This window comes from Mytilinidion resinicola (genome assembly GCF_010093595.1).
Source record: "Mytilinidion resinicola strain CBS 304.34 unplaced genomic scaffold BDZ99scaffold_5, whole genome shotgun sequence".
Classification (NCBI taxonomy): Eukaryota; Fungi; Ascomycota; class Dothideomycetes; order Mytilinidiales; family Mytilinidiaceae; genus Mytilinidion; species Mytilinidion resinicola.
In genome coordinates, this window is record NW_022985441.1 from 1,736,157 (window position 1) to 1,763,510 (window position 27,354).

Consider the following 27,354-nt stretch of genomic DNA (forward strand, 5'->3'; position numbering starts at 1 on the left):
TTCCATCATATAATGAAGATGTGTACAACACCTTGCGGCTGTCTGGGCTGGCCTCGCAAGTTTCCGGACTGTTCATATTGGCGAGATTATTTCTCATTCGGATTCTAGAGGGTGTACACACGCCTGGACAAGGCGTTATACACAGTATGAGCACACTCAGGTTTGAAAGTGAAGGGTCCGTGCGATTCTTCTCGTCCTCCCTCATCGTCCCCCAAGTCCTCCATCTACCTTCCACACTTTCCATGTCTGTACATTCCCCTGAAGGCAATATTGAACCTCGACAAATGAAGCCCCCCGGAGGTGAAGAGAGGAAGGGAATGTTGCAAAGACGCCCCACAAGAAGTCCTCAGCCACCGTCCGCCATACACACATTCGAGGCGGTGAGATGCGAGGTAATTCAGATATGCAATTGATGGAAGAGTGAATCCCAAGAAAATACGTCACAGAGAAAACCAGTGAGGATTAGAGGCATAGATTTTCATTCAACCGCGAAAGCATATATTATGCCGACTTACGGACCAAGCCTCCAAGCATATTATACGGGAGCAATTCTTTCACGCGACCACATAAATCATGTCATCCTCGAGAAGTCCTCATGTGCCGTCTGACTACCACCAAAACTCCCAAATCTCTCAAAAATCCAAGAGTAAACGCCCATAATGTTGCCGGGGGGTATACCGTGTCGTAAGAAGCAGAGTAAAGAAACCATAAACCTTCAAAGCCAAGCCGGATATATCGCTCCTTCCAGCATCGCTAAAACTCCAACCATGTATCGTAAAAGAGCGTTCAGAAATCAGTCATATCTCTCATGCGTCCCAACTTCTCCCTACACTGTCTCATTCGGCGCCACAGGCTTAGCATAGGGACTCACGCCAGCTTCTTCGTCTAGGCTCTCTCGTCTACTGATGCTGTCTCCCATATCTTTACCACCCTCCTTGGCGCGGAGTTCCCAGCTGCCAACACGCTCCTTCGGCTCTTTCTTATCGCCATTTCCCATGCTGACGATGCCTGCGACAGCGCCATTCTTGGGGAGGTTGAGGTCCGCGTCGCTGTGGAGCTTATCTGAGCCTTTGAACCCGCCTAGCTCCGATTTTTTGCCGCGAGTGACTTTTTGGAAGCGGATACCTCCAACTAGCAGGGCGAGGATGAATGCGATTAGGAGAACGCCGAGGGTTACGGCTGCGCCGATGACGCCGGCGACCTGGGGAGTCATGTCGCTGCTGTGAGATGTGCTGTTTATGACAATGGTGTCGTCGAATGCGAGACAGAAGAACGCCTGGGAGCTGCATGCGTTGCACCAGTCGAGAACGCTGGAGGTCTGAAGCGGTATTAGTGAGGGGGCTGCGGATTTGGGGCTGGAGTGCTTGCCATAATTCGCGACATCATGTCTTCGAAGTCGAGCCATGGCATGTCCGTCTGGCTGGGGCCGCGGTTGAACATAGGGAAGGACTGCAAAGTGCCGTTTGCTGCGATATCTGTTCCGTTGTGGAAATGGAAGCGAATCCTGGACATGTTAGCCATGCGTTTAGGAGAGACGATATTGATCTAGCAGTTACCAGAGATCAGTTTCGTCGGTCGGGAACCCCGAGTCATTATTACCGACAGAGAAAAGCTCGAATACCATTGCGCTAGCATACTTGGGAATGCATGTTAGTACTGATCAGTAGATGAGAAGCTCAAGAAGGCTTACTTCTGGCATGCCGAAGAAATTTGAGTTCAGAAACTGCAGCTCAGCAAGGGAGAAAAATGAAACGAAAGGTTCGTGTTCGCCGACTTTTCAAGATATGTTAGCGTTACACCATGCTTCAGACACTCGATAAGATTTACCAAATAGAGTGAGCTTTGGCGTTTCACCACTGGCAGATACGAGCTGTTGGAATTGTCCAAGAACTTTCGCAGCCAGAGTTTTGCCTGCCTATTGATCGCTTAGTCACACGAATTGTGAGACCGGGAAAAGTGGGGATTTACTATAGCTCTGATCTGAGAATCAGAATCTGCGGATATGTTGCCATAGAGTCCCCACTCTTGTTGATCTGCGAGGAACCTGAGCTCGTCGTAGGCGCCCGCGAAGGTATCGTTCTCCGAGAAAAGCTCATAGGTATCTTGGTCATGCTGTTCACGACATCGTTAGCGAAAGGCCATAGTAGAAAAATTTGAGAGAACTCACCGAATATTGGTAGTTTAGGTAGTCATAGATGAGATAGGCCTGCCTTGTCAGTTACATCTGAGATACCATCGAGGGCTGCGGCTTCTTCATACATGAGAGTAATCCCTTGACGTTTTGTTAAATGGAACTGTTAACTCGAAGACTACACGGGGTTGAAGCTCACCATTGGGACTCTACAAGAACGTCACTCAACATCGTGTTGAATCCAGTGCTGAGGAGTATTCAGTAAGCCTAAGTCTGCCATCACAGAGCCCACCACTTACGCCCAATAGAGTGGCATTGACGAGTTTCGGGTTTCCCAGAATTCTTTAGTGTCATAATACTCCTCGATAGCCACGTCGTTCGCAGGACAGTTGGCTGACCCTTCTATCCAAACCGACCTTCTCATCCATTAGCAGAGCTCAGTAACGAGAGATGGCATGTAGATTACATTGGCTCTAGGTCTGAGGCGGTATAGATACTGGGGTATTGGTAGCCCGAGAGTGGATAGTCAATGTACGACCCGTTCGCTAAGATGTTTGTAGCATCTAACATTTGGGCGGTAGTCTCATTCAAGGTAAATGGGGGATAGAGGCCCCTGAAGCGGGATTAGCAATCCGTATCTAGCGGGCTGGGTACGGTAATGCTGTACTGCATGAACGCTTGGGCTGAGGCTATTGTGTATGAGCTGTCTGTGGTGAGGATATAAATCTCGTCATTGTTGACTACGGCACATGACATTAGGCTCACTCTAACAGGACTTCAAAGCCTGGCTAACTCACCAACATTAGACGAAAGCCCAGAAATAGGCTGCTGCCCAAGGCCAATGTGCCCGTCGAATGAGTTGATATAGCGACTGCAGTTGCATGTCAGATAGAGAGCACGAACAAAGGATTTCTTGGACTCTTGGTCGCTCATACCCTCTAAAGTTGCTTCCGAGCTCATACATTTGATTTGCGCCCAGAGAAGTGAGGATCCGAGGAGTGTTCGACTCGAGAACGGGCGTTCTCTCGCCAGTGCGAGCGCTGTCAAGCTTCAGTCAGTTCCCGCTTCCAACATCTCATGTCGGAACTTACAATATCACACTTCCATGGACCTGAATCTGCGAATTATCCTCGGCAGCGTTGATTTCCGGCAACAGCCAGGCCGCAGCAAAGATAGCAATAACCAGCGCAATCATGGTGGCTGGGCTGGCGGGGAAGCGGGGAAGCGGTGTCAAAAGACGAGACGAGAGCGGGAGAGCTGACGGAGGGACCCAGAAAAGGCGTCAAAGAGGTACTTAAGAGGCGGATGCGCTGCCTGAGCCAAGACAGAGGCCGCTGCAGCTCGAGCACGCAAAGCAGGGCAGAGGCAGCTTATCACAGCAGAAAACGGCGCTTGGCAGCCTTGCGTGATAGCTCTTTTACCTAGCTGTGCACAGCTCCGAGCTCGCCCTGTTGGAGCTACCCCGCCGCAGCCGCCTGCATGATGATGGTGGCATGGCCGGGGGGGCGCGCCCAAGGCCCTTTGTCCGCAGCCGCCTTGGGGGTGTGGTCGTACGGCAATCATTGCCGTCACAGAGAGAGGCCTGCAACAAAGACACTCGAGGTTCTGCCCAAGGCAGGGCTCCCTCGGTTTGCAATTGGACATGTGGGACCGTGATGGGCGGGGCGTGGTCGACGACGAGCTTGGCTGAAAGGTCACCAGCGCAGCTCGCCGATAAGCCTATCAGCCGGATGCATGCGGTTAGCATCTGTCTCACTGCGTGCTGAGGATTCGAATCATGCACGCCTGACGCCCAGCCTCTGGCAACAGTGGCCCCATGTCGACAGGTCAGTCGCGTGGTGTAAGGCTGCACGGCTTATTCCGCAAATACCTATGGAGGGAGCGGCATGGAGGGAGCGGAGTCACGTCCTCGGAGTGTCGGCAGGTCTCTTTCTCATTAGTGGTTGTTAGTCTTCATGGACTAGCAGTAGTGCATTTGTAACGATGAAGAACCGCCTCGAATTATCTCTACTCAGATCTCTGAGAATCTTATGCTACACCCGCGCACAATGTCTTTAACTAAGCAGACCACAGCTGTGTAAGAAGCAGCAGCAACTCCTATCCCGGGCCCAATGACAGAACACTCTTCCAATAACCATAACCCATATCCGCACAAGTCCCCGCTTAGAGGCTGACCTCGACACGGCCCTCGTTGCCCGGTGCTCCTCCAGCAAGGTTGGGGAGGAGGTAGGTGATGTCGTCCCACGGATGCCTGTAGAGGCCAGTCCGCAGACGCTTCTGGTCCAAGAAATGGGCAATGAGACCGATACTCCGGCCGAGCACGAACAGACCGTTGAGAACGCCCATCTTGAGGTAGTCCTCAGCCTCTTCCGCGCTGAAGGCACCACAGTTGCGGAGCAGATCAACGAAGCACACAGCAATACATCCGTCGACGTTGAGGATGAGGTTGTCCTTCTTCGACGTCGTCACCGTCTCGACGGCAAGCGCGTAGTCTAGCATCTTGCTGCTGGCAAAGTTCTTCTTGACGAACTCCTTCACCAGCTCGACACGAAGATCGGGGTTGTTTCGCGACTTGATTCTGTGACCGATACCGGGAACTAAGAACTGTTAGACTATGTCACCAACGGAAGATCGTGGAGCACTTACTGAGCTTGTTCTCCTTCCTCATGGTGTCCACGAAGTCACGGGGGCTCAGACCCTTATCGTAGGCCTTGGTGAACTCCTCCGCAGCACCGTCAAGGGCACCACCGAATCGCGAGCCAATAGTCAAGAGACCGCTGACTAGCGCGCTGATAAGATCTTTACCAGCACGGGTGGTGATGATGGTGTTCATGGCACCCGACACAGCGGGCCCGTGATCGGCAGTCAACATGAGCACCATCTCGAGGAAGCGGCTGGCGTAGTCGGGAAGGCGGCGACGGAACCATAGTAGCGACATGACACCACCGATTCCAATGTTGTCCCTGAACACGTCCGAGATGGGCATACCAGCGTACAGAAGTTCCTGACCACGGTCGTCGGAGATGGTCGAGATGAAAGCGGCGGGCTTTCGGACGAGACCAAGCTCCTGCGCCCAGGAGTAGTCAATGGGAATTTTGGGGACGACGGGCTCTGGCTTGGGCTTGATGGTGCCAGACTTGAGCAGCTTCTGGTAGACCTCGGCAAGCGTACCTGGCATGTCCTCGAAGGTCTCAGGGACAAAGATGCCTGCCTCGCGCATAGACTTGTTCTTCACCACAGCTGTCTCGAGCTGAGAGTTGGCGAACGAACCGGCGTGACCAAACTGGACCTCAGTCTTGAGCAGGCCAGCAACAGTACCGATGGCCCATGCGACAATTGGCTTGTTCACTCGGCCGGACTTGACAGCCTCGATCACACGGTATTCCTCAACACCACCAACCTCACCGAGCAAGACGATGATCTTGCAGTTGGGGTCGGCCTGGTACCGCAGCACGTGGTCGATGAATGTGGTACCCGGGTACCTGTCACCACCAATCGCAACGCCCTCAAGAACACCATCGGTCGTGTTTGCGATGATGTTGTTGAGCTCGTTGGACATACCTCCAGATTTGGAGACGTATGAGACGGAGCCGGGGCGGTAGAGCTTGGAGGCAACAATGTTGTCCATCATGCCACCCGTGTTACCAATCTTGAACGCACCGGGCTTAATGCCACCGACAGTGGCCGGGCCAATGATGGTGATACCTTTCTTCTGCGCGACGTGGAGAATCTCGCGGGCGCGCTGTCGCACGTGTCAGCCACAACCTTATTTTCTGACATTCGGAGCATTGGCACCTACTCGTTCGGGCACGCCCTCGGCAATGATGGCAATGGATCGGATCTGGGGGAACTCCATCAACTCCATAGTGGAGCTGTAGACACTGCGCGATGACGCAAAGTTGACCACCGTGTCGACATCGGAGTGCTTTGCGATGGCCTTCTCTACCGACTGGTACACGGGCAGGAGAGTCTCGCTAGTTCCCCAGTACCTGTATAGTGCGTTAGTGGAGCTCCGAAACCAGATCGGCTGTCATGTGAAAATTGGAAGTGCGCACATTTTGCTCACGAATTGACCGCCGAACGTGTAGATGATGCCTGCCACTGAGGGGGTCTTGCGCTTGCAGATGAAGTCGAAATCGAGCATGCCCTGCACGGCGCGGGGCTGGAGGCCGCTGTAGAGAAGTCCCATTAGCACCGTGTCCAATTGTCTCTTGGCGGGCTGCAAGGGCGCTCACTAGACAAAGCATCGCGTCTTGGGATGGAAGAGAGTGTGCTCGGCGGGCGGGCTCAATGGCCGGCTGGGAGCTGCGAAGCGGCGGATGTTGTCGTTGGCAGACGGGCCATCTGGATTGAGAGAGGTCGAGGTCGCTGGCGCGGGAGCGCCGTTGGTGGTGGGCACCGCGGAAGGCATTTTGGAAGAAGTGGTCGCGGCTGAGGGTGCGGAGAAACGGTATTATCTGGAGGTTCCGCGAGTGTTAGCTGGCTGGACGCGCGCAGTTTTGAAAAGCGAGAGGCGGTCGGGCTCTGGGGAAGTGGTGCTGACGTGAGTCCCGGCGCTGAGAGAAACCAAAAACGCACAGCCGGACTCAGCGCGTGCAGCCTCGGTGACGGGACAAGAGCACGGCGGGCGAGGGCACAGGAAGGGGACGTACGGGAGTGTATGTATGTTGCGGGAGCAATTGAGGCGAGGAAGCAGACGGGGACAGGTCTGGAGGTGGTGGGAGACGGCGAGATGACGCTTTTCGGGAGAGAAGTTTGGACACCGCTTCGGCGTTGAGCTGCTAGCCCGCGATCAGGCCAATGCCCAGCCCAATTGTTGGGGAAACAGCCGGCCCGGGGTTCAGCCACACAGCGCCGGCCCTGGTCTGGGGAGCCGTGTGTGCGAGTGAGCGGGCGCTGGGTGCCGTGTCCTGCTGCGTCTGGCGGTGTCTGGCGGCGATGCAGCGGGGGCTTTGCTGCAGCGAGAGCGCGCGACGAGAGCGGCGCGCAGGCGGTGCGGAGGGCGCTGGAGCCGTCTTTTGGCGTCGTAGACCGCAGTTCAGCGCTGCAGAAATTGTCGGATTCCGTTCCCAACGGGCGGCCAGGAACGCGCTTGGCGGGGCCCTGGGTCTAGCGCGGGCTCAACCTGAGCACCAACGCCCACGGGCTGCCCTCACCGACAAGATTTTGAGCGTCATCTCCTCAGCTGCACCCTCGCGCCCGCCGCAATTGCCCTCCTCTTCGCTGCTGCGTGCCTCTTCTCCTCTTCAAACTCGCGTCGTCTCTGCAACTGCACCCAGGTGAGTCCGCCCGCGCTTTTCGGCCGGAATGCGCCTCCGGGGATTGTCCACACCTCCGAGAATCACTTTCGGACTTCCATAAGCCCATTCTCCATCCCCAATAATTTCCGCCGTCGTCGGGTGCCCTCTCGAGACCGCGCCTCAGCCCTCTGCTCTTGCCCTGCCTCGCATTGCCGATACTTTCTTGCGCGCCCGTCTCTTTTCTCACTCCTCCAGCCAGACTTTGGACAGAAGCTAAACGCACCTTCAGACCTCCCCGAATAGCTCCAATCCTCCAGCATGTCTGCCAAATCCATCTTCGAAGCCGACGGCAAGGCCATCCTCAACTACCACCTGACCCGCGCGCCCGTGATCAAGCCCACTCCTCTGCCTGCCACCGCAACCCACAATCCTCCCGCCAGGCTTGCGTCTCTTCACTTCCCCGCCGATGCCGCTCCCAAGGACGTCCTAGACCAGGCCGAGGTGACATATCCGTGGCTGCTCGTCCCGGGCTCCAAGTTCGTCGCAAAGCCCGATCAATTGATCAAGCGGCGAGGCAAGAGCGGTCTTCTGGCGCTGAACAAGACCTGGGCCGATGCCCGCGCGTGGATCGAGGCGAGAGCAGGAAAGCCTCAGAAGGTCGAGACGGTCGATGGTGTGCTAAGGCAGTTCTTGGTGGAGCCGTTTGTGCCCCATCCTCAGGATACCGAATATTATATCAACATCAACTCGGTGCGAGAGGTATGTGATTTTGTTTTTTCTTCCTTTTTGGACAGGTTCTGGCTCCGGTTGTCGATGGCATTTTCCAGAAGTAAGAAAATAAGTGTTTTTTGCCTGGAAAACTTTAGAGCATGACAAAAGCCCGGTGTGGAAGGTGGTTCCAGAACACCACGGGCGGCTGCTAGGCTTTTGTTTGCCTTCTGCACGGAACTCGGCCGGACGAAGGGAAACCCTTATCCAGGCCCACACGTTCTGCACCAGTCAGAAAAGTTCCGTCCCTTGCGTTTCTTATCGTTTTGTTCCTGATTCCTAGCTCTTGCATCGCTTCCGTCTCGACTGCGCTTTTGATGCGGCTCTGTTCGTGGCGTCGGCTTGTTCCTTGTCGCCTGCCCATCCCGCCATCACGTGCTCCACACTAACACTTCCGCATTAGGGTGACTGGATCCTGTTCACACACGAGGGTGGTGTTGATGTCGGCGATGTCGATGAGAAGGCTGAGAAGCTCCTCATCCCCGTCGACCTCAGCGAGTACCCTTCCAACGAGGAGATTGCCTCAACCCTCCTCAAGAAAGTTCCCAAGGGTGTGCACAACGTCCTCGTCGACTTCATCTCCCGACTATACGCTGTCTACGTTGACTGCCAGTTCACGTAAGTACGCTCAAATTTCTGCACTAAACCTTCCTAACGGTTTTCCCAGTTACCTCGAAATCAACCCTCTCGTCGTCATCCCCAACGCCGATGCCACCTCCGCTGAGGTGCACTTCTTGGATCTTGCTGCCAAGATTGACCAAACCGCTGAGTTTGAGTGCGGTGTGAAGTGGGCTATTGCCCGGAGCGCCACTGCTCTCGGCATACCTCAGATCGCCTCCAAAGATGTCAAGGTGACCGTCGATGCCGGCCCACCAATGGAGTTTCCCGCTCCCTTCGGTCGTGAGATGAGCAAGGAGGAATCATACATCGCTGAGATGGACGCAAAGACCGGTGCCTCCCTCAAGCTTACCATCCTCAACTCCACTGGCCGTGTATGGACGCTCGTTGCTGGTGGTGGTGCGTCGGTCGTCTACGCTGATGCCATTGCCTCTGCTGGCTTCGCGAGCGAGCTTGCCAACTACGGAGAATATTCTGGTGCTCCCAGCGAGACTCAGACCTACCACTACGCTCGCACTGTTCTCGATCTTATGCTTCGCGCGCCCCTTCACCCCGACGGCAAGGTCCTCTTCATCGGTGGTGGTATTGCTAACTTCACAAACGTATGTTAACATTCTATATACTCGAAATTACTGTCACTAACCCTTAATAGGTCGCCTCCACATTCAAGGGTGTCATCCGTGCTCTGCGCGAGGTCGCTCCCGTTCTCAACGAGCACAAGGTCCAGATCTGGATCCGTCGTGCCGGCCCCAACTACCAGGAGGGTCTCAAGAACATCAAGGGTGTCGGCCAAGAGCTTGGTCTGAACATGCACGTCTACGGTCCGGAGATGCACGTCAGCGGTATCGTGCCGCTGGCGCTCAACGGTAAGCAGACAGACGTCAAAGAGTTCAGCGGTTAGATTGTATCATAATGAGAGTTGCTTTCACCTTCACGTTTGTGTTGTCCGCAGTTGGACTGTGATGGGACGGGGAAAATGGATCGTCCGGGTGCTGGAGTTGGCATTGTTTCCCCCGTCTAGAGGTTTTGCGGAGCATCTTGGAACCGCAGGTCGAGTATTGGTGGTGTGTGGGAGGGATCATGTGCGATAATATGTCTAGGCGTCGTGATAGAGACTCACATTCCCACTTCTATTGTTAGTGTGGTACGTGTATCCGCGTGATCTAGTCTAATTAGTTCGCATCATTTGGATTTAGCTTTGATACAGAGCGTTGAAAGTATAAAGTTTAATGAAGGCGAGTCCTAAATTTACACCCCAAATTTATTTACACCCCAAATTTATTTACAGAAGGAACAGGAAGGTATTACACCACTCAAGCTCCACCACCCCTTTCTCTCGAGAACCCACCTAGCCTCGTACATATCCCAATCTCCCTCCTCTCCACCACTAGCCTACAAGAACACCCCCACTGCACTCGACAAAAGCAACAACCCCAGCACCGCAACCCCGGCCTTCGACATGCCCTGCCCCCTCACATAACCACTCGCCGCAGCCCCCGTACTCGTCGCCCCCGCCGCCGCCGTCCCCGTCGCACTCCGCTTCGTCTGCGTCGCCGCACTGGTCTTACTCGCCCCCGAGCTCTCAACCTTCCCCGTCGCGGTACTCGTCGTGTTCTTATTGCAAAACGCCTCCCCGACGCCGACCCCATTGCCCGTGAGGCAGGTCGACAGCTCCCCGATCGACTGCCCCGCCGCGAGGCAGTACAGCCCGCAGCCGTCGGCGTACTTGGTGACGGGCGCGGCGTGGCAGCACTGCGCCATGACGGCCGTGTAGTTTGAGGCGGGCTTGTTGGGGACGGCGCAGGCGGCGTCGGTGGTGGGGAGGGTGTAGATTTGGGCCATGGGGCAGGCGGAGGAGGAGGAGGAGGAGGGGGTGGGAGCGGAGAGGGGGGAGGTGAAGGTGGTGAGGGACATTGTTTGCGGTGGTATTGGTTTGGTTTGGATTTATTTGAGAAAAGGAAAGGACCCTTTTTTTTTTCTCAAATGAAGAGAGGATACGGGAAGCGAGAGATTTTGGTAGTAGAGGAGGTTTAACGAGAGGAAGTTGAGGGCAGATGTGGTGCGGTACCTGACGATCCCCTTATGCATATATACTGGCTAGGTGCTGTACTTACCTCGTACCGCCGCAAAAGGATCACACCGGATGGTCACAGCTGGTCGCGGCTAAGCAGGGTCTCAGCTTGTAAGATGTTGCTATACTTGTAAGTAGGCGGTCACCGCATGCGCCCTGATCGTAAGCTCAGCCACGGAGGCGCGGGCGCTGGTTAGCTGAGGAGCGCGGCATAACCATGGATGGCTTCGGATCTAGACCTGACGGTTCGTTACAAGGTCATTTGAACGAACACTGGATGCTTGACGATGTTTATTTTGCATGTGGTCTGATTCTTGAGCTGGCAGCTGGTGGTGAGACGCTGCGCTAACGTTGGTGAAACTAGGCCCGAATCGGACCCAACGAGATGAAGGGTTTATGTGAAACTCGAGTGAACTTTAATGGCTCAGTACTTCTTCACATTGTCATGCTTCAAGACTTTTCCTTTAATATTCACGTCGATGCCAATGTAGTGAGAGCGGTGCCACTTGATCTCAATTTCAAGGAATATTCTTAACTCCAACGTACTACCTACACCAACCAACCACAAACAATCCAAACCCACAGAAAGAGAACGATAGGGTATTCGTGCGTAGTGCTGGGGGGTATCTATATCTCCAAAACAAGCACAAAAAAAACCCACGAAGGTAAAAGGGCAAAGTCACCCCAGGAAGAAAATTGACAGCTCGCTCCGCTCTTCTCAATCCGAAATTCAAAACACCAAGCTGATTCAACTCAATCCAAGCCCCAACCTAAATAATCCTAGTAGCTCCAAGCGCTCGCTCATACAAATCGAAACAAACTGAAAGACGTCGTATCCGTACTAAATGACATAATACGTAACAAAAAAAGGAAGTGGTGATGAGGCCCATACCCAACCCAATGCAGTTCCGAGATTTTCGATGCAAACAAAGCCAATCCTAGATACAGTGTTGCTCCAGGCCTGCCCGATAGCAAAATGGAAGAGCGATGGGGATGGTACTACAGGATGGACCGAGGAAGAAATGCGTCGAAAGATGTTGCCGCTACTCCAATAACCAATATACGCTCAAATTCTAGACGTTGCTGAAGCAAATCTTCATCAAAGGATGAACACCATCATTGATTCTATCCCAAACCAGCAATCTTTTTGAACCAGCTTCCTCTCTTGCCGCCAGTTGGTGCAGCGGCGGGACGGCCATCCCATGTTCGCGCGGGAGGCTCGTTATAGGAAACTGGAGGATATGCGTGACTCCTGCGCTTGCTCCTGCCATCTGTTTCTTCGTCATTGCTAGCCTGAGGGTCGGCGGCCCGTCGACGGTGGCTGTCTCGCTTCCGCTCAGTTCGAGGTTCCTTTTCTCTGTTGTCGCGGTTCTTTCCTCGTCGTCCAGCAATGCGAAGCCTTACGTCCTCGTCTGCAGACGGGGTTTCCTCGTCGACAACCTCTCCTTCTTGGTCACCAGGAGGCTGATCGAGGACTGTCTCTGCCATGGGAACGGGGAGTGGAGGATCGTTGTTTAGTGAGTCGACCCAAGAAGACGTCTTGTCACCACCTTTCGCCAGGTACGGGCGGTTCCCACTTGAAGACTCGCCATTAGTGGTCTTAGCATCCATGTAAGAGCTGCGACGTCGGTGGTTGGTGGCGTTGCGGGGATCGAAGTAGTCCGCAGGTTCCGCTCGTGATGATGGGTGTATCTCTGAAGTGCGCCTAGCACGACGGTCTTCATGACGTGCTCTGCGAGCGGCAGGGTCTTCTTCGACGTGAGACCGGCGGCGTTCAGATTTGCCGGTGCGTGAGGGCTCCCCTTCCTTTCCGCTTCGTCGCCGGCGTTCTGGTTCTCGTGCTTCCGGCTCGCGCATGATTCGCTCGTCTGTTCTCCTTTCCTCTCTGGCCACACGTCTCGCACGCTTCTCTTCTTGACGACGTTCTTCAAGCTCAGCGGCCTCCCTGCTCTTGCGCTCCCTTTCTTCTTTCTGCTTAGCCTTCTTCTCATCCATAATCGCCCGCTCGCGGGCCCTCTCTCTTTCGCGCCTCCTCTCAGCCTTCTCTTCTGCTTCCGCTAATTCAGCAGCACGTACAGTTTCTGCCTCCTTCTGTGCGCGCCTAACTGCTCGCCGTTCAGCCTTTTTCTGCTCTCGTTCAGCCTCAGCATCGGTGCTTGCACTTGCACCGCCCATCCCTCGAGCAGCATCAGTCATGCCACCACCTTCGGTGTCGGAAGGCTGACGGGAGCGGTGAACGCGACGACCCTCTCTGCGTAGTCTTTTGGCTTCGTCGTCGGTGATGGCGCCACGGGTTGACGATCGCTTCCGTCGTATCCGTTCATCCTCGGTTTCGTAGGCAGTTCTGCGTCGCTCGCGGCGATCATCAAGCTCAGGGCGGTCCCTCTTGCGTGCCGAGGCAAGTCCAAACATGCCCATGAGACCGTCTGACTTTTTAGCGTTTGAAGTTGACCGCCTCGCCGACTCGCGTTCGCGACGTGGAGCTTCGTTGTAGCCAATGTCCATATCTTGGCGAGACGACCGAGCTGGAGCGGTTCCCTCGGCAGACACATCGACCAGCGGATCGTCGGCGCTGGGTGGTGCAGTGATAGGTTCGTCGGGTGCGACTGCAACTGAATGACGCTTTGACGTTTGTCTCGTAGCAGTGGGGCGAGATTCCCGTTTCGCTGCCGGAGAGGGTGATGGTGGATCCTCATCTACGAGCATGAGATCTCCATCGCTGATAGCATATGGATCTGGAATGGCTGTTTTTGATGTGTTAGCTGGATGCCCAGTCTTCTTTACAGATATCCTTAGGGAAGAGTCCTTACCTCTTGCCGGCTTCACCTTCTCCCTCGTGGTGGATCGCCTGTTCACAGAGGGCCTTATGCCCATCATTTTTGCCGCCTTCTCAGACACCTTGCCCATATCTGTATCAGTCTGTGGAGGGGACATCATGGCAGCGTCGCCATCAACCGATTGTCGTCGCGAAATTGTCCTCGATGTCGTTGCTTGACGGACCGACTTCGATCGAGAAGGAGGAGGGGCACCTAAGAGCGAGAAGCTCGCTCCGCGAGAGGCTTTGCCACGAGAAGCTGACTTAACCTTATCGGACCCGGACGACTTTGACATGACGTCCTTGTCTTTCGTCGAGGGCACGCGGGCAGACTTGGACCGCGTCAAGCCTGGAGTGGCGACCTTTGCGGGTGTCGTAGCATCGTCGCGAGACGTCTTCCTGGGAGTCGGGCGTGCTGATGCCGCAGCAGCAGCACCCCAGAAGCCCCAAGACGCGCCAGCTTGATTGCGAACGACCTTCGCGCGCTCCTTTTTTGGCGGCTCAACAGGCTTGCTCTCGGGTTCGGGCGGCGGAGTCGGAAGCTTCGAGGGCACGTCGTCGACGTCCATATCTCGAGACTCTTCAATATCAGCGTCCGGCTCCGGGGCTGGCGGTGGCGGTGACGGCGGTGGCGCCGGCGCCTCTTCTACAGGCTCTGCCTTGGTCTTGGTGCCCTTCTTTGCAGCCTTCTTGGAAGCTTTCTTGGCGGCGGGGGGCTCGACAACGGGCGGATGAGGCGGGGGAGAGGGCTCGAGATCGATCATGTCCATACCCATGATATCGTCGTCCATGGGGAATCCGCCGGGAACAGGCGTGGAGACCTTGGGGATCTCTTCTGGCGCAGGCTCGGGCACAGGCACGACAAGCGGCGCAAACTCCTTCTTCTTGGACGACGAGGCTTTCGCCGTAGCTTTGTCGGCCTTCTTCGACTTGGAGGACGCTTTCTTGGGCGTGGCCTCGATGATTTCTACGAGCGGAGGCTCTGGTGGCGGCGGGGGCTCCTCAGGTTCGGGTTCAGGCTCAGGCTCAGGCTCAGGCGCAGGTTCAGGCTCGGGCTCGCGGGCTTTCGCAGCGTCGGCGGCCTTCTTATCCTTCTTGTCTTGCAGCGCTTTGAGCTTTTCCGCGATGGCAGCGGACTTGGATGACTTGCCTTTTGTCAGAGTCGATTTGGTTGCCTTCGGTGGCGGGTCGTCAGCGACCGGGGGTTCTGGTTCCTTCTCCGGCTCTGGCTCTGGCTCTGGAACCGAGACGATCTCATTGGCCACCTCGACCTCTTCCTTTTTAGGCTCGACCGGCTTCGTCTTGCGCAGCGACACGCCCCACTTGCTGCCCCAGCCGCTGCCGGCGTTCTCCTCCTTCTCCTCTTTCGCGGGTGCAGGTGCAGGCTCTGCCAAGCCCAGCAGATCCTCGAGCGGCGCCGGCGCCCCCGCTATTTCCGCCTCCGCCAGCGCGATGAGCTCTTCGTCGGTCATCGGGGGTGGAGCTGCAGCGGCCTTGGCAGCCTCCGCTGCTTTGCTGCCCTTCTTCTTCTTTTTGCCCTTCACCGGCGCCTCGTCAATAATCTCGAGAATCTCGTTGTCGTAAGCCAGCTTAGCCGCAGCGGCTTCCGCTTCTTCGGCGTCTTTCTTGGCCTGCTCTTCAGCGGCGACCGCGACGGCAGCCTCTTCCGCTTCCTTGGCCTCCCGCTCCCGTTCCTTTTTCTCCTTGGCCTCCCTGGCTTTTCTTTCCCTTGGCGTCTCCCTTGCCCTGGCTTTCTCGGCCGCCCTCTCAGCTTTCCTCTTCTCCTTTTCCTCCGCAGCGGCAGCCGCGGCGTCCGCCTCTTCCTGTTCTTGTCTGGCCTTCTCAGCCGCTGCCTCAAGCTCCAGGGCCTCCTGCTTCAGCCCTTCTTGCTCTTCTTGCTCAGCCTTCTCCCTTTCCTCGCGCTCTTTCTCCTCGCGTTCTGCTTGTTCCTTAGCCTCTCTCGCCCTCCTATCCTTGGCGTTCTCTTTCTTGCTAGGCTTAAGCAGGCTGGTAAAACCCCATCCGCCAGAACTCTCCTCTTTCTTCTTCTTTTCTTCTTCCGCGGCTGCCGCCGCCGCAGCAGCAGCCGCGGCCTCTTCGGCCTCTTTAGCCTCTTGCGCCTCTCGTTCGAGTCTTTCCTCTTCAGCGCGCTTCTCCTCTTCTTCACGTTCCAGACGCTCCTTTTCTTCCCGTTCCTCGCGTTCTAATCTCTCCTGCTCCTCGCGCTCCTTCTTCTCCTTTGCTTCTCGAGCCCTCTTTTCTCTGGGTATTTCCCTCTTCGCCGGTGTCTTCGCTGGTTCCTTTGCGGGTTCCTTCGCGGGTTCCTTCGCTGTGCCCCAGGTCGACCATGAGCTTTTGGCAGCGTTGGCGGCAGATTCTGGCTCTTTGATCTCTTCCTTCTCCTCCTTCGGCTCTTCCAGTTCCACGAGGTCGGCCCAGCTGTCCATGGTTTTACTCTTCGAGGCTGCCGAGTCTTTGGTAGTTGTCTTGCTCAGCTTTCCGCCATCCGCCTCAACCTTTGGAGGATCAGGTGTAACGCCCTTCTTGCCCTTCTTCTTCTTGGTGGTGGTCGAAAAGCCCCATGCAGGCTCTTCTTCCTTTTTCTCTGCAGCGGGAGGTTCAGGCAGCTCCTTCATTGGTGGAAGATCCTCTAGCGCCGCTATCTCCCCAGGAGGTGTGGGGACAGCAGGAGGTGCGTCGAGTATTCCCCCCTTCTTGCCCTTCTTCTTCTCTTTGCGATCAATGTTCCAGTCTCCGCTGCCCCAGGGATCAATCTCCTCGACGGGGTCGGGCTTCTGTACAGGTGCAACTAGGGTGTCATCGGTGACTTCGACCGGGGTGTCCTTCTTTGACCCTGATTTCTTCGTGGCTTTCTTGCTCCAAGAAGGTGTAGCCCAGTCATCTTCTTTGGCGCCGGGCTCATCGACTGCGTCAGGGGTCATGATGGTTTCATCCACGGGTGGAGGGGGTGGAGGCGGTGGTGGGTCGGGCTCAGCATTTTTGCCCTTCTTCTTCTTCTTGCTTCCAAACAGGCCACCAAAGCTCCATTCCATTGACTCCTGCTTTGTCTCAGCCTCAGGCTCTGGCTCTGGTTCGGGGTCTGGGACAGCTGGCGGCGGCGGCGGAGCTGGGGGAGGGACAACTTCCTCCACAACGAGGCTCCCTTTCTTTTTCTTCTTTGTACCCTTCTTGGAGGTAGCTGGAGTGCCCCAGTTCATCCAGTCGTCATCGGCCGGCGCATCCTTAGTCTCCACCAACGCTTGGCTAATTTCAGGGACCTCAGGAATAGGTTCGTTAGGAGGTGTTAGATCAGGCTGCGAGGCTGTCGAAACAGAGCCCTTTTTGCCCTTTTTCTTCTTACTTGCTGCCGGAGTTCCCCAAGATCCGAGACCACCCCAGTCATCTGTGGCTGGTGCTGGTTCCGGAATGACAGGGGGTTCTGGCTCCTTTGGCGGTTCCTCGACTTTGGAAGGCTCCTCTTTAACAACGCCCTTCTTGCCTGCTGCCTTTTTCTTGCCCTTGGTGACGACCGGGGTTACTCCCCAGCCGCCGTCTCCCCATAAGTCATCCGCAGGCGGGGGGGCAACAGGGGCGGGCTCGGGTTCCGGCACGGACTCCGTTTTGGGCTCTTCAACCTTAGCTCCCTTTTTCGCTCCCTTTTTTTTGTCCTTTTTACCTACAGATCCCCACGCAGATCCCCAATCGTCCGCTGCAGGCTCTTCCACTACCGCTACCGGTGCAACTGCCTCCGGTTCGGGCTGGGGTTCAGGTTCAACAATTGGCTCGGGTACAGGATCAGGAACCTTGACGGGTTCTGCTTTGCTTTTCTTCCCCTTTTTCACCTTCGTGACAGTCGGGGTAAACGAACCCCAGTCGTCTACGGGAGGCGAGGCAACAGGCTCAGGCGGTGGTGGCGGAGGGGTTTCTTCGATGGGCTTCTCTGCAATGACCTCAACGGCCTTCTTCCCCTTCTTGCCCTTCTTTGTCGTAGCAACGCTAGTAAATGACCACGGGTCCTCTTCCTTCACCGGTTCGGGCTCGGGCTCAGGTTTAGGGTTGACAACGGGTTCAGGAGTTGGCTCCTCAACGGCTCCTTTTTTCTTCTTCTTTTTGTCCTTTGTGGCGCCAAAGGACCAGCCGAAGTCGTCTTCCTGTTTCGTTTCGACTACTGGCTCAGGCGTAACGTCGGGGACAGAATCCTTCAGCAGGCTGGCCTTCTTTTTCTTCTTATCTTTGGCCGAAGAAAAGCCCCAAGTGTCATCCTCTTCCTCTTTTTTCTCGGGCGCCGGCGGGGCACCATCGGCACCGAAGGCGTCAAAGTTGAAGTCAAAGCCATGGTTCGAGTCCTTTTTCTTCTTGTCCTTCTTTCCAGAGCCCCAGGGGTTGTCGTCCTTCGGCTCCTCGGGCTTCTTGTCGCCATCGCCGTTATTGCTGTCAAACCCCCAGGATGCTGTTTTGCCCCAACTGCTGGTCAGCCCGGTGCCCCATGTGCTGAGGCTACCAAGGCCACCGAAGCCAAAACTGGGCGATTTGGATACGCCCGTGTCGCCACTGTCACCGAAGCTAAGATCGAGTTTAGGTGCGCTACTGTCTCCCCCGCCGCCAATATCGTCGAGATTGATGTCGTCAAAGGTGATTTCCGTATTTGCACCCTTCTCTTCGGGTGGAGCAGGCGGGGGCGGAGGCGGAAGCGGTACTGGATCAACCTTGCCTTTCTTTCCCTTCTTTTTCTTGGTGGTGGTGGTAGTAAACGTACCCCAGTCATCGCCGCCCCCAGCTGCCTCTGGTTCTGCCCACGAAGTATCGGCTGTTGTTGCCGGTGCCGCAGCTGCCGCAGAAGCAGCGGCTTCCTCTTCCTCTTTTCTTATCCTCTCAGCCTCTTCTTCCTCCTCTTTCTTCTTCTTTTCCTCTTCCTCCTCTTGCCTTTTACCTTTTTTCCCCTTTTTCTTCTTACCGGTATCCCATGCGTCCCAGTCATCACCGCCATATCCTTTCCCTTCGTCCCCACCACCTCCTCCGCCATCTCCACCGGCGCCTCCATCGCCATTAGCATTGTTGTCGCCATTCCCTCCGCCTCCGTCGCCGCCTGCGGCTCCTTCGTCCTTCTTTTCCTCTTCGTCACCACCCTCCCATTTCGATTTTGCTGCCGCCTTTTGGGCCTTCTTTGCGCTCTTCTTTGCATGGCTCCTGATGTTTTCGGGGTCACAGCTTGAGAAGTCCACGCGCGGGTACCACAACTTGTCGTCCAGAATAGAAGAAGCGGGTGAGGTAGCGCCGCTCCACCGAAGGCATGACGGCACGTCGGACACGACTGAGGGGTTGAGAGAGGGGAAGAGCGAATAATTGGGTATCTGCACGGTGGCTAGCGCATCTGTGGTGGTATAGTCAGGTGGCAGATCTGCCAGAGTGTCGTCGTATGACGGCGGTGGAGAGACCTCAGAGGACGAGCCCGATATCCAGAGGTCCGGAGATGTGTTGCGGGAGGGGGGAAGTAGGTTGTGGATCTGAGCCGCAAGGCTGTGGATCTGTGGGGCCGTTAGAGGTCGTTCAGGCAGACAAGTAAACAAACAAAAAATTGCATATAGATCAAAACAACAGTCCACACGGGCACTCAATCCCCGAATTCGAATCTGCAAATAGGGTAGATAGAAGAATACGTATCGTACCGAGATATCGTGTGCAGGCCTAGGATTTTCACGACTCGACGCGCGCTTCTCCCCAATCCCCGCACTCCACTCCAGACGGTCCATAGCCTCGTAAATTTCCGTCATGAGCTCGAGCACCGGTTCTTGCTCCCATTCGGTGTCGCTGCCGGTCTGGCTCGCAGCCGCGTCGTGCTTATTATCGTAGCCGCCGCTCCACGAGGCGCAATCACTGCCCCGCTCAGCCGATCCAGTTCTCGATGGCGGCCGGATCTTTCGTCTCTGCAATGGCGCGCCGTCGGCGGGGCGGCGTGAGGCGGCGGATCGAGGCATTTTGCGAGGGGCCCTGGGCTCCGGAGGCGCGCGAATCGAGTGAACAAGGCGGGGGACTTGGGCACATTGAAGGGATTCGAGGTGCGGGCGGCAGCGTGGAGGAAGGCGAGGTCGTGGAGAGCGGTGCGGCGAGATCGAAGAATGCTGCACGGTATGCAAGGCGCAGGCGGAGGGTTGATAGGTGAGATCGCGGGTGCAGGGCGAGGTGAGGCTGGGCGGAGGCCGAATAATGACGACGAATTGGAATCTTGGCCGGGGAGGTTCTGGCCGGGGGCGATGCACAATGGATGTCTGGAGGAGCCCGTCGGAGGGGGCGTGGACGGCGGGAGCGAACTGGAGTCTCCTTCAGCGCTGAGGGGACGCAGGAGAAGGTTGGCGGCGGGAATGCAGCGAAGGGGACGGTCACAAGGCTCGCATGGGTATTGGAGGAGTGCGTCCACTAACGGCGTGCAGGTGTGGGTGGTGTGTGCCGAAACGCCTCTCGCGATAAATGCCCCCTGTCTCGACGCGGGAAAGATTGCCCGCCGATAGCGATTGGCGCCGCAAAGGGTATCGCCGTCGTCTGGCTGAGACGGTATGGGGCGCCTCACCGCACGGGGGCTGGCAGCAGGAGAACGGGGGAGGGCGAGCAGCGGGAGAGCAAAGGAACGAGTGCAATGTGAACTGTACGGTGTCAAGCAGCACGCGGGCAAGAGGCTGGCCGCGGGGTACACATTAAATGCAGCAGGGCAGGAAAATTTGTCCTCCAGCTGCCGGCCGTGACGCGCATGAGCGACCAGATGCAACACCGACGGCAGGGCAACGCAGCGTCGGGCCCCAGAAGGCTGATTTTGCCTATGTCGGCGGCTTCTGCGGACGCCAGCGGCCCATCGCAGCCGTTCTGCGCCCCGCAATTGGCCCTCGCGGGTCCAAGGGCGCTCGAGAGCTGTGCGAAGAGAAGATGCGGTGAAGCTCGACGCCCCTTTGCAGCGAGGTGTCGTGACGCGTGCGCGAATGGGCAGCGTTGCTGGTGCTCTAGCCTCCAGCGCTGCTGGTGCTCTAGCCTCCAGCGCCACGGCTCGCTCCCGTCCCAGTACCAATCGCGCTGCAGCCCAGTGTAGAGGGCCCAGTTCGCGCCCCGTGGTATGGCAACAACGCACGCGGTTCGACAGCTGCCAGTGGGTCGCTGACAGCTGTATATTGGAAACCCAAGGGGACATGCCGGGCTCGAAGCCACCACTTAAGAGCCGCGCGCGGAGAAATGGCCCGAACATCGGCGTGCGTCATGCATCGTGCACTTCAGCCGGGGACGCTCTAATCCTAATGCTTGGTGTGTCTATGGTGGGTATATAATATGTATACAGAAGGTCCGGGAGCCAGCGCTCCCTCCGTAAAGTCGTCCCGCAGGGTATCTGATGCTCCATTGATGCTCCGAGAAGCCACGAAACCACTCCGAACTCTCCGCTGAACCGAGATATAGGCAAGGAAAGCATATGTAGAAGCAGAAGACGGAATGAGATTACAATTAGCACGACCGTGGTCTTTTAGTCGGTAGAATCAAGATCGCTAAACCGCAGCAGACAGGGGAAACAGATACAAACCAACAAATGAAAGGATAGTAGCTCACTACGCTGTGCTATCAGAATGCCTCGTCGCCCTCCTCCCCCTCGAGCACTTTCCGTGCCTCGTCGAGGCGGCGGCGCCATGCCTTGCGCTCGTACTGGTCCCCGTCTGTGCTCTGCAGATTGGTGCACACCTGCTGCAAGCTTGCTGCCAGTCCGTATATCAGCTGCTTCTCGTGCTCGTTGAGAGACAACCGTCGGCCTTCTGTCGACGACGACTCCAACAAGATTGAGAAAATCTTCGATGCCCGTAGTCCCCCGACGATGTCTGCCCCTGGAGACGACCCCCGCGAGTTCTGGCTCGACAAGTCGGATGACTCCTTGGCATAGTGCGAGCCACGTGGGGTCGAGAAGTTGATAGCTGACTCTGGCCGATCCTTGTCCGCGACGTGGTGGATGCCATTCAGTTGCGCTGGCTGCGCCAATACTCGCTGGGAGAACTCGTCCAGTCGTTCGTTGGCATCATCAGACCCATCGTCAGACCCGTTTCCTTCGGTAGCTGTCGCAAATGTCGCCATTGTAGAGACTGAAGAAGCGCTGTCGTTGCGCTGGTGCAGTCCAGGGCGCGATTGCCTCGGCGTGGATTGCAGGTCCGCAGGTTCAATAATTGCCGTGATCGGCCTGGTGGTCTCGGCAGAATCTGCAGAGCCCGCAGAACTTGAGCTAGATCGCCGACTGCCGGAGCTGTATGTCCCCATGGCACTGTGCAGGAAGAAGTGTTCATAGTCGAAAGCGTCCAGACGATCTTCGTGGCGCGCCGCAACAGGGACGTCGTACGCTGCGTCTTCGTATATGCTCTCAGCCATATCGTCGTTATCGACTGACACGAAATCAATGTCATCGAGGTCGCCCTCCTCAACCGGTAGTCCCTCGTACTCTCTGGGAATCTCTTCTGCGTCCTCGTAGTTGCTTTCTTGATATTCGCTGTGACCCTCACCTTTAAGCACCCTATGCTCGCCGGACTGGTCACCTAGATGTAGGTCTAAGGGAATGGTCTTTGGGGTGGATGAAGTGTTGGTGTCTTCATCGTACAGCTCTCTTGTGGCATGCACAGGCTCTTCCTTGAAGCCGACTCCGGCGTCCGCAGAAATGGGGCTACTCTTATATCCATCAGCTCCGGAGTACCATATTTCAGCAGCAGTAAAGGGGCTGGGAGTTCGCAGGCTCTGCAAGCTACGGCGTCGTAGACCATCTTCCCGCGCCCGCTGCTTTAACGTAGATATCTTTCCCTTTAGTTCATTCATCTGAACCCTGAGGTCGCTAGTAGTTGATGCGGACCGGTGCAGCTTCGGCATCTCAGGCGGGTCATTTTCAGGCAAGGGTTCGAGAGTAGGCGACCCTGAATGTTTGCGCAAGGGGTGGTCGCCCTCGTTAGTCCAACCGTTCCGGTGGTCGCGCATAACCTCCTGGCTCTTCGTCTCCCTGATCGAGGGGTGGCCCCCATAATACCCGTCGACTGGTGACCATGGCCCGCTTGTGGGACCCAGTGCACTTGATGAGCGTCTATCAGTTCCGTTTGCTTTGTTTGCGACTCTGGCAGAAATCGGAGATGGGACCGACGTCTCGCTGAAGACGCGTGAATGTTTCGGACTGCCGGTGGAGAGGGGAGAGGAGTGATATGGCCGTTGCCGGGGTGGGATGAACCCAAGGCCCCCGTACAGTTGTCGGTCTCGGTCTCTGGCAGCCGAGAGGTGCTGCGAAAGCTCCGACGCCATCTTCGCGGTGTTGAAAGATGACGGTGGCGGTGTTGCCATGAGAGAGTGTCTGGCGCCTCTCAGGTTTCCTTCCATGACCTATCAAGCATGTCAGTGAATAGTCCAGCTGTCCAGAAGCATTTACACACATTCAGCCTCTTTTTCGCGTTCGCCAGTATTATTTCCGCTCTTCTGCTCAAGGCGGCCGAGGAGTAGGGGTCATCATCGTTCTCGTCTTGCTCGTCTGACCATGGGTCATTGTCCAGCTCCTCGTCGCCTGGCGCTGGCTTGTGTGCGTCCCCCTGGTGCTCCTCGTCCTCGTCCAGCACCACCCCGCTGTCGTCGAAGGTACCTTCGAACCCCGGCCACTTCATGTTCTCCAAGTCTTCACTGTGAACAGAGCTCGAGGCATTGCTCAGCCTCCTTGTTTTATATGCATCCCAGTTGTCCATGTTTCCTAAGATGGAGTCTCGGATGGTGGGCGACGAGGCCAGGACCTGGTCGCGCGGGCTGCGCTGCTTCGGCGTCGCCTCGACTTCAGCAATGTTCGGAAGGGTGCTGACGGACGAGCGCGCCGTCACGGGAGGCGACATCATTCGCGGGTTGGGGCCCCGACGAGCTGGCAGAGCGCTGAGCTTAACAGTTTGCGCCGGGTAGTATAGCAGCGAGGAGGGAGAAGGTGGTCGCTGGGCATACGGCCCAGGAGAAAAGCTGCGCGTCGTCGCCTCGGGCAGGATGAGATCGGGGTTCGTGAGCGTGGGAGACGGGAGGCCCATGGAAAGGGCCAAATTGTGTGCAGCCATAGCGAGCTGCCAGGGTGGAAGTCCGGCGGCCGGTGGGAAAGCAAATCTGCGCGGTGGTCTGCGCGGTCAGGGGGGACCTGGCGAGGTGGAGCTAAAACATGGCGAGCGGTGGGTTTGCGTGGGACGGCGGAGGTCGTGTGCGATTGCGCTCAGCACACGGCGGCGGCGCAGGCTGAGGAGGAGAGCGTCAAGAGGTGAGGCCACAAAGGAGACGCCCACGGGACGCTCCAGGCCAATTGTCAAGGTTTTCCAAGGCGGCGTGTGCACCGTGGCACCGTCCCTGGGCGTTCACCTCCAAATGTCCACCCGGGAGAGACCCGCACTTAGTCTGGGGAAGCATTGGCCCGCCACGCCATGGTTGAAGGCGGTGCCTGGCGATGCTGCAGGGCGAAATCTGCTGCCCACGTCTGACTGGCGCGCCGCCTGCATTATTAGGGGCAGCTCTCTGCGGTCCCAAGTGCGGCCCTGTCTACTGTGTCCTTCATCAGCCGCAGCGCTGTCACTCTTGAGCGACCTCCTTCTCCAGATCACGTAGCAGAAGGCCCTAGAGGGGCTGGAGCAACCGAGAACTCTGTGGCACAGTTGCATGCCGCGGCCAGCGTGGACGACGCCTCTTACTGTATGATGCGTGCCGGGGTCTCTCCACGCCGCAGCCTCAATCGGATGCCGAGATGTCACACGTGGAGACGGACATTTTCAGCTCAGGCTTTCAGCGTCGGGGCGGCAGTCAGGCTGCGTTGAACTTAAAGGAGCAGTCCAGCACCGTCTGACGTGGCCCGGCAAGCCATCACGCTCGTCAAAACTGTAGGTTTACAATGTCTGATAACGTATCGGAGGACCTCAAGCAGTGCTAAGCTAGTGCACACGTGCCCAGAGGGGGTGCATATCTAGAGTATGGAAAGTTTCGATATGGAAGCACTGATTTGAGAATTTCCACTTTTTGTTCAAGGGTGCCTGGCAGTGCTCCCTCAAATGTCAACAGCTGCGGTGGGAAGTACCACGTACGGTTTCAAGTCAGATTGCCATCATCCTGTTTAGTTACCTCCTGCTCCAGATGAATCCATGCCAGCTAAGGCTTCCCAGGCAATAAGAGCCAGATGCTAGTAACTCCCTTGCTATTCCTCCACTCAAGTGCCAAGAGCTAGGATTCTTGACTTAGTTGCGAAAAGGTGGTTGAAGCCTCAACAGTCTAATCAAACCAGGCTCTACGTGGAACCTCCTTTGTCTCTTGCCTGCAGCAAAGAGTTGGCGGAAGTAAGTGATGGGGCGGAAGCAAACTCAGGAAGACCCATTGACGGACCTCCTCCGGACATTCACATATAGCCCTTTCTGAATGACAAACCACCTGCGCGTGTCAACAGAGCCATGCAATGCAAACTGAGTACAACTCACCAGCATTTCTCCGTCAATTCAGCATTGGCATCAGCTAGAGTGAGGTCATACCGCATGAACAGCGTAGGGATAAGCTATCAAAGGTTAGAACATATGCTTGAGACAGTCTTCAGGCCGAAGCAGGTACCTTGGACATCTCCATCCAGCTGATGTCTGTGTAAAAGGTCAGCTCGAGTCCAGTTATCATGAAGGGAGATATCTTTACTTCTTCCTATGCAGCTCCGAGCACCAGAACCAAATGCGAAGAAGAACCGATCTAATGGCTTTAGTAGGACCGAAAGTCTGGCGGCAAAGCTTCAAGCTTACGCATATCTCCTATGGCCTTTTCATCTTGAGTGAGCCATCAGTCAGGCCTGAAGTCATCGGCATCGTCCCCAAAAACCTCCTTGTTGCGGTGGACCACCCAAGGGTTGACGCCAACGACAGACTACACCTCTTGTCAGTATCTGAGTCACAGGTTCTCGGCCTGGGCAGTCTCACGCCAGCAGGAAAGTATTTGCCATGAATATCTATGCCACCCGAGGGTACGACTCGCGGTAAGCTCATCCCCACAGCTGGATGAACGCGTAAAGCCTCGTACATGACCGCTTGCAGGTACGGCATACTATCTGCTTGGCTAAGCGAAACCGGGTCACTTATCTTCCCCTGTCGTCGCAGGCCATCAATCTCGTCCACGAGTCGTTGTTTGTGTGTAGGGTTCTTCAAGAGGTAGTATATAATGGCTCGAATTGATATAGCCGTCGTGTCACTACCGGCAGCTATGTTTGATCTGCCAGGTGTAAGTTGTCACACTGAAATGTTGATACGTGACGGAAAGCTTACGTAGCCATGGATACCACTACATTCAAGTCAAATTCAGTCGGCTTCTTCTCGTTCACAGCAAAAAGCTTGCTGAGGATATCTTTCCGGTCGCTCCCGCGGTCTTTTCGAGATCTAACCTCACTCATAGCGAAGTTTCGAACTCCGCCATGACGAGCATTTACCCCAAGATGGTTCCCAATCACAGGCATAAGGGTTTGATGAAGCCGGTATATCCAGGGTATTTGGCCAAGCCAGCACGCGGAACGGAGGATACCTTCAATGGAGCTGAAAGTTCCATCGTCCATGCCGGCATCCACGAAACCGAAAGTCTTGGAGAAAGTAATCTCTCCAATGATATCTGCGACACATGAAATGAGACAAAGAGTCTGGTGGTGAGCATCCCTTCAGGGACTTACCGAACGCGAACAGTTGCACTAATTTGCCCATGTCTGCCGGCTCTTTCGAATCCTGAAATCCGCCCATCTTGCGCATAAATCCTTTGATGGCACCATTGACAAACTCCTCGAGGTCCTTGAGGGAACCCATGGAGTATGTTTGGGCGACAAGCCGCCTCTGAACTGCGTGCACGGATTCGTTTCGTTCTCCGAAAAGATCGAATTTGCGAGCTCCCTGTCAATAATTCATAAAATGCACTACTTAGGGCTGAAGATAGTCAACTAGCTTGCCAAACGGAGTACCAGTCTGATTTTCGAAACTTGGTGCCGGCCCCTATGTTTTGTTAGCAGATGTCTGCCGACGACACAGCTCCGTCTGAAAAACAGACCATATATACTCTTAATAGCTGTCAAGTCGGCTACACTCCTAAAACATCATGTCAGCGTTGTAGGAGATAAATTTCGCGCTTCGTACACTTCATATGGGCCTGTTCGAACGAGCGGCCCATATCTCTTATGTAGATCAATCATTACGTGGTTGAGGTCGCCATCTCGAGAGTGCTTGGCTATCCAGAGCCGTGACAGACTTGCCCAGAATGGCCCCGGAGTGCTTGCGAACGGGGAGAAAACCCGTTGATAGACAACATAGATAGTGGGTAGCACTATCAGAAGACAGAGCAAGATCGGAAGAAGGCCGTTCTGGTCGGTGTTGTTCCACATGGCCATGATTCTCTTGCAGTGAACAACCAAAGTGAGGTTTCAAAGTTGAGCCAAGGAAGAGCTGAGAGCTTGAAAGAAGCTAGGAGGTAGGTTGTCGTCTGAACTCAAGATCTTAGCAGGTGAGAGACAACATAGCTAATAAAAGCAATGAAATTTGGGGTCTCAGGTCCGAACCACAGCCTCACGTAGAAATGGGTTGCAATAGAACGGCGAGGAAACTGCTTCTTAAGCATATTGTCGTCGTTAGGCTTTCCACCGTACATTCTTCTTGTACACTTACCGTGTTCTCTCTACGTATACACACGCCCGCCGTAGCACGTACCCTTACAC

At 55.9% G+C, this 27,354-nt stretch overlaps 8 protein-coding genes across 8 annotated transcripts; 1 reads left to right on the forward strand and 7 right to left on the reverse strand.

Moving 5' to 3' along the window:
- Window positions 1-826: 826 nt before the first annotated feature.
- BDZ99DRAFT_438568 (phosphoglycerate mutase-like protein) lies at window positions 827-3,373 on the reverse strand (the record flags this gene model as incomplete). The annotated part of the gene is made up of 15 exons (XM_033717627.1): window positions 3,223-3,373; window positions 3,067-3,171; window positions 2,929-3,002; window positions 2,799-2,871; window positions 2,598-2,744; window positions 2,431-2,547; window positions 2,331-2,378; window positions 2,260-2,272; window positions 2,168-2,206; window positions 1,969-2,112; window positions 1,828-1,915; window positions 1,691-1,773; window positions 1,557-1,636; window positions 1,382-1,504; window positions 827-1,355 (listed from the first exon to the last, which is right to left on the reverse strand). Exons 1-15 carry the CDS (start codon window positions 3,324-3,326, stop codon window positions 827-829), a joined length of 1,767 nt encoding a protein of 588 aa, XP_033580383.1. The 5' UTR covers window positions 3,327-3,373.
- Window positions 3,374-4,294: 921 nt separating this feature from the next.
- BDZ99DRAFT_517682 (ATP-citrate synthase (ATP-citrate (pro-S-)-lyase)) lies at window positions 4,295-6,542 on the reverse strand (the record flags this gene model as incomplete). The annotated part of the gene is made up of 5 exons (XM_033725202.1): window positions 4,295-4,728; window positions 4,778-5,873; window positions 5,931-6,120; window positions 6,187-6,303; window positions 6,367-6,542. The coding sequence occupies 5 exons, from the start codon at window positions 6,540-6,542 to the stop codon at window positions 4,295-4,297; spliced, it is 2,013 nt and encodes a 670-aa protein (XP_033580384.1).
- Window positions 6,543-7,287: 745 nt separating this feature from the next.
- BDZ99DRAFT_460663 (ATP citrate lyase-like protein subunit) lies at window positions 7,288-10,068 on the forward strand. The gene is made up of 5 exons (XM_033719433.1): window positions 7,288-7,410; window positions 7,661-8,130; window positions 8,543-8,757; window positions 8,807-9,359; window positions 9,410-10,068. The coding sequence occupies exons 2-5, from the start codon at window positions 7,690-7,692 to the stop codon at window positions 9,656-9,658; spliced, it is 1,458 nt and encodes a 485-aa protein (XP_033580385.1). The 5' UTR covers window positions 7,288-7,410; window positions 7,661-7,689; the 3' UTR covers window positions 9,659-10,068.
- An 81-nt stretch (window positions 10,069-10,149) lies between these two features.
- On the reverse strand, window positions 10,150-10,644 carry BDZ99DRAFT_370617 (uncharacterized protein; the record flags this gene model as incomplete). The annotated part of the gene is made up of 1 exon (XM_033714813.1): window positions 10,150-10,644. A coding segment is annotated over one exon (495 nt), but the record flags the coding sequence as incomplete, so codon positions are not given.
- An 832-nt stretch (window positions 10,645-11,476) lies between these two features.
- On the reverse strand, window positions 11,477-19,936 carry BDZ99DRAFT_568630 (uncharacterized protein). Its single transcript, XM_033727804.1, has 3 exons — window positions 19,310-19,936; window positions 13,639-19,168; window positions 11,477-13,572 (listed from the first exon to the last, which is right to left on the reverse strand). The coding sequence occupies exons 1-3, from the start codon at window positions 19,616-19,618 to the stop codon at window positions 11,954-11,956; spliced, it is 7,458 nt and encodes a 2,485-aa protein (XP_033580387.1). The 5' UTR covers window positions 19,619-19,936; the 3' UTR covers window positions 11,477-11,953.
- Window positions 19,937-20,906: 970 nt separating this feature from the next.
- On the reverse strand, window positions 20,907-23,719 carry BDZ99DRAFT_438578 (uncharacterized protein; the record flags this gene model as incomplete). Its single annotated transcript, XM_033717628.1, has 2 exons — window positions 20,907-22,990; window positions 23,059-23,719. The coding sequence occupies 2 exons, from the start codon at window positions 23,714-23,716 to the stop codon at window positions 21,237-21,239; spliced, it is 2,412 nt and encodes an 803-aa protein (XP_033580388.1). The 3' UTR covers window positions 20,907-21,236.
- Window positions 23,720-24,719: 1,000 nt separating this feature from the next.
- Window positions 24,720-25,455, reverse strand: BDZ99DRAFT_255822 (uncharacterized protein). Its single transcript, XM_033713736.1, has 6 exons — window positions 25,415-25,455; window positions 25,314-25,364; window positions 25,236-25,261; window positions 25,109-25,182; window positions 25,017-25,061; window positions 24,720-24,948 (listed from the first exon to the last, which is right to left on the reverse strand). Exons 1-6 carry the CDS (start codon window positions 25,416-25,418, stop codon window positions 24,906-24,908), a joined length of 243 nt encoding a protein of 80 aa, XP_033580389.1. The 5' UTR covers window positions 25,419-25,455; the 3' UTR covers window positions 24,720-24,905.
- Window positions 25,452-27,024, reverse strand: BDZ99DRAFT_381782 (cytochrome P450; the record flags this gene model as incomplete). The annotated part of the gene is made up of 7 exons (XM_033715256.1): window positions 25,452-25,535; window positions 25,589-25,877; window positions 25,931-26,267; window positions 26,326-26,535; window positions 26,588-26,638; window positions 26,694-26,731; window positions 26,780-27,024. 7 exons carry the CDS (start codon window positions 27,022-27,024, stop codon window positions 25,452-25,454), a joined length of 1,254 nt encoding a protein of 417 aa, XP_033580390.1.
- Between the last annotated feature and the right edge of the window lie 330 nt (window positions 27,025-27,354).

Excerpts from the sequence above, each read along its gene's own strand:
- BDZ99DRAFT_460663 (XM_033719433.1), top strand. The coding sequence starts at position 7,690 with ATGTCTGCCAAATCCATCTTCGAAGCCGACGGCAAGGCCATCCTCAAC. Across the intron at positions 8,131-8,542 it reads ACATCAACTCGGTGCGAGAG|GGTGACTGGATCCTGTTCAC; the intron begins GTATGTGATTTT and ends CTTCCGCATTAG. Across the intron at positions 9,360-9,409 it reads GTATTGCTAACTTCACAAAC|GTCGCCTCCACATTCAAGGG; the intron begins GTATGTTAACAT and ends AACCCTTAATAG.
- BDZ99DRAFT_568630 (XM_033727804.1), bottom strand. The coding sequence starts at position 19,618 with ATGCCTCGATCCGCCGCCTCACGCCGCCCCGCCGACGGCGCGCCATTG. Across the intron at positions 19,169-19,309 it reads GGCCTGCACACGATATCTCG|ATCCACAGCCTTGCGGCTCA; the intron begins GTACGATACGTA and ends ACGGCCCCACAG. Across the intron at positions 13,573-13,638 it reads GAAGGTGAAGCCGGCAAGAG|CCATTCCAGATCCATATGCT; the intron begins GTAAGGACTCTT and ends CATCAAAAACAG.
- BDZ99DRAFT_255822 (XM_033713736.1), bottom strand. Across the intron at positions 25,262-25,313 it reads TCGGAGCTGCATAGGAAGAA|ACATCAGCTGGATGGAGATG; the intron begins GTAAAGATATCT and ends CCTTTTACACAG. Across the intron at positions 25,062-25,108 it reads GAATTGACGGAGAAATGCTG|GTGGTTTGTCATTCAGAAAG; the intron begins GTGAGTTGTACT and ends TGACACGCGCAG.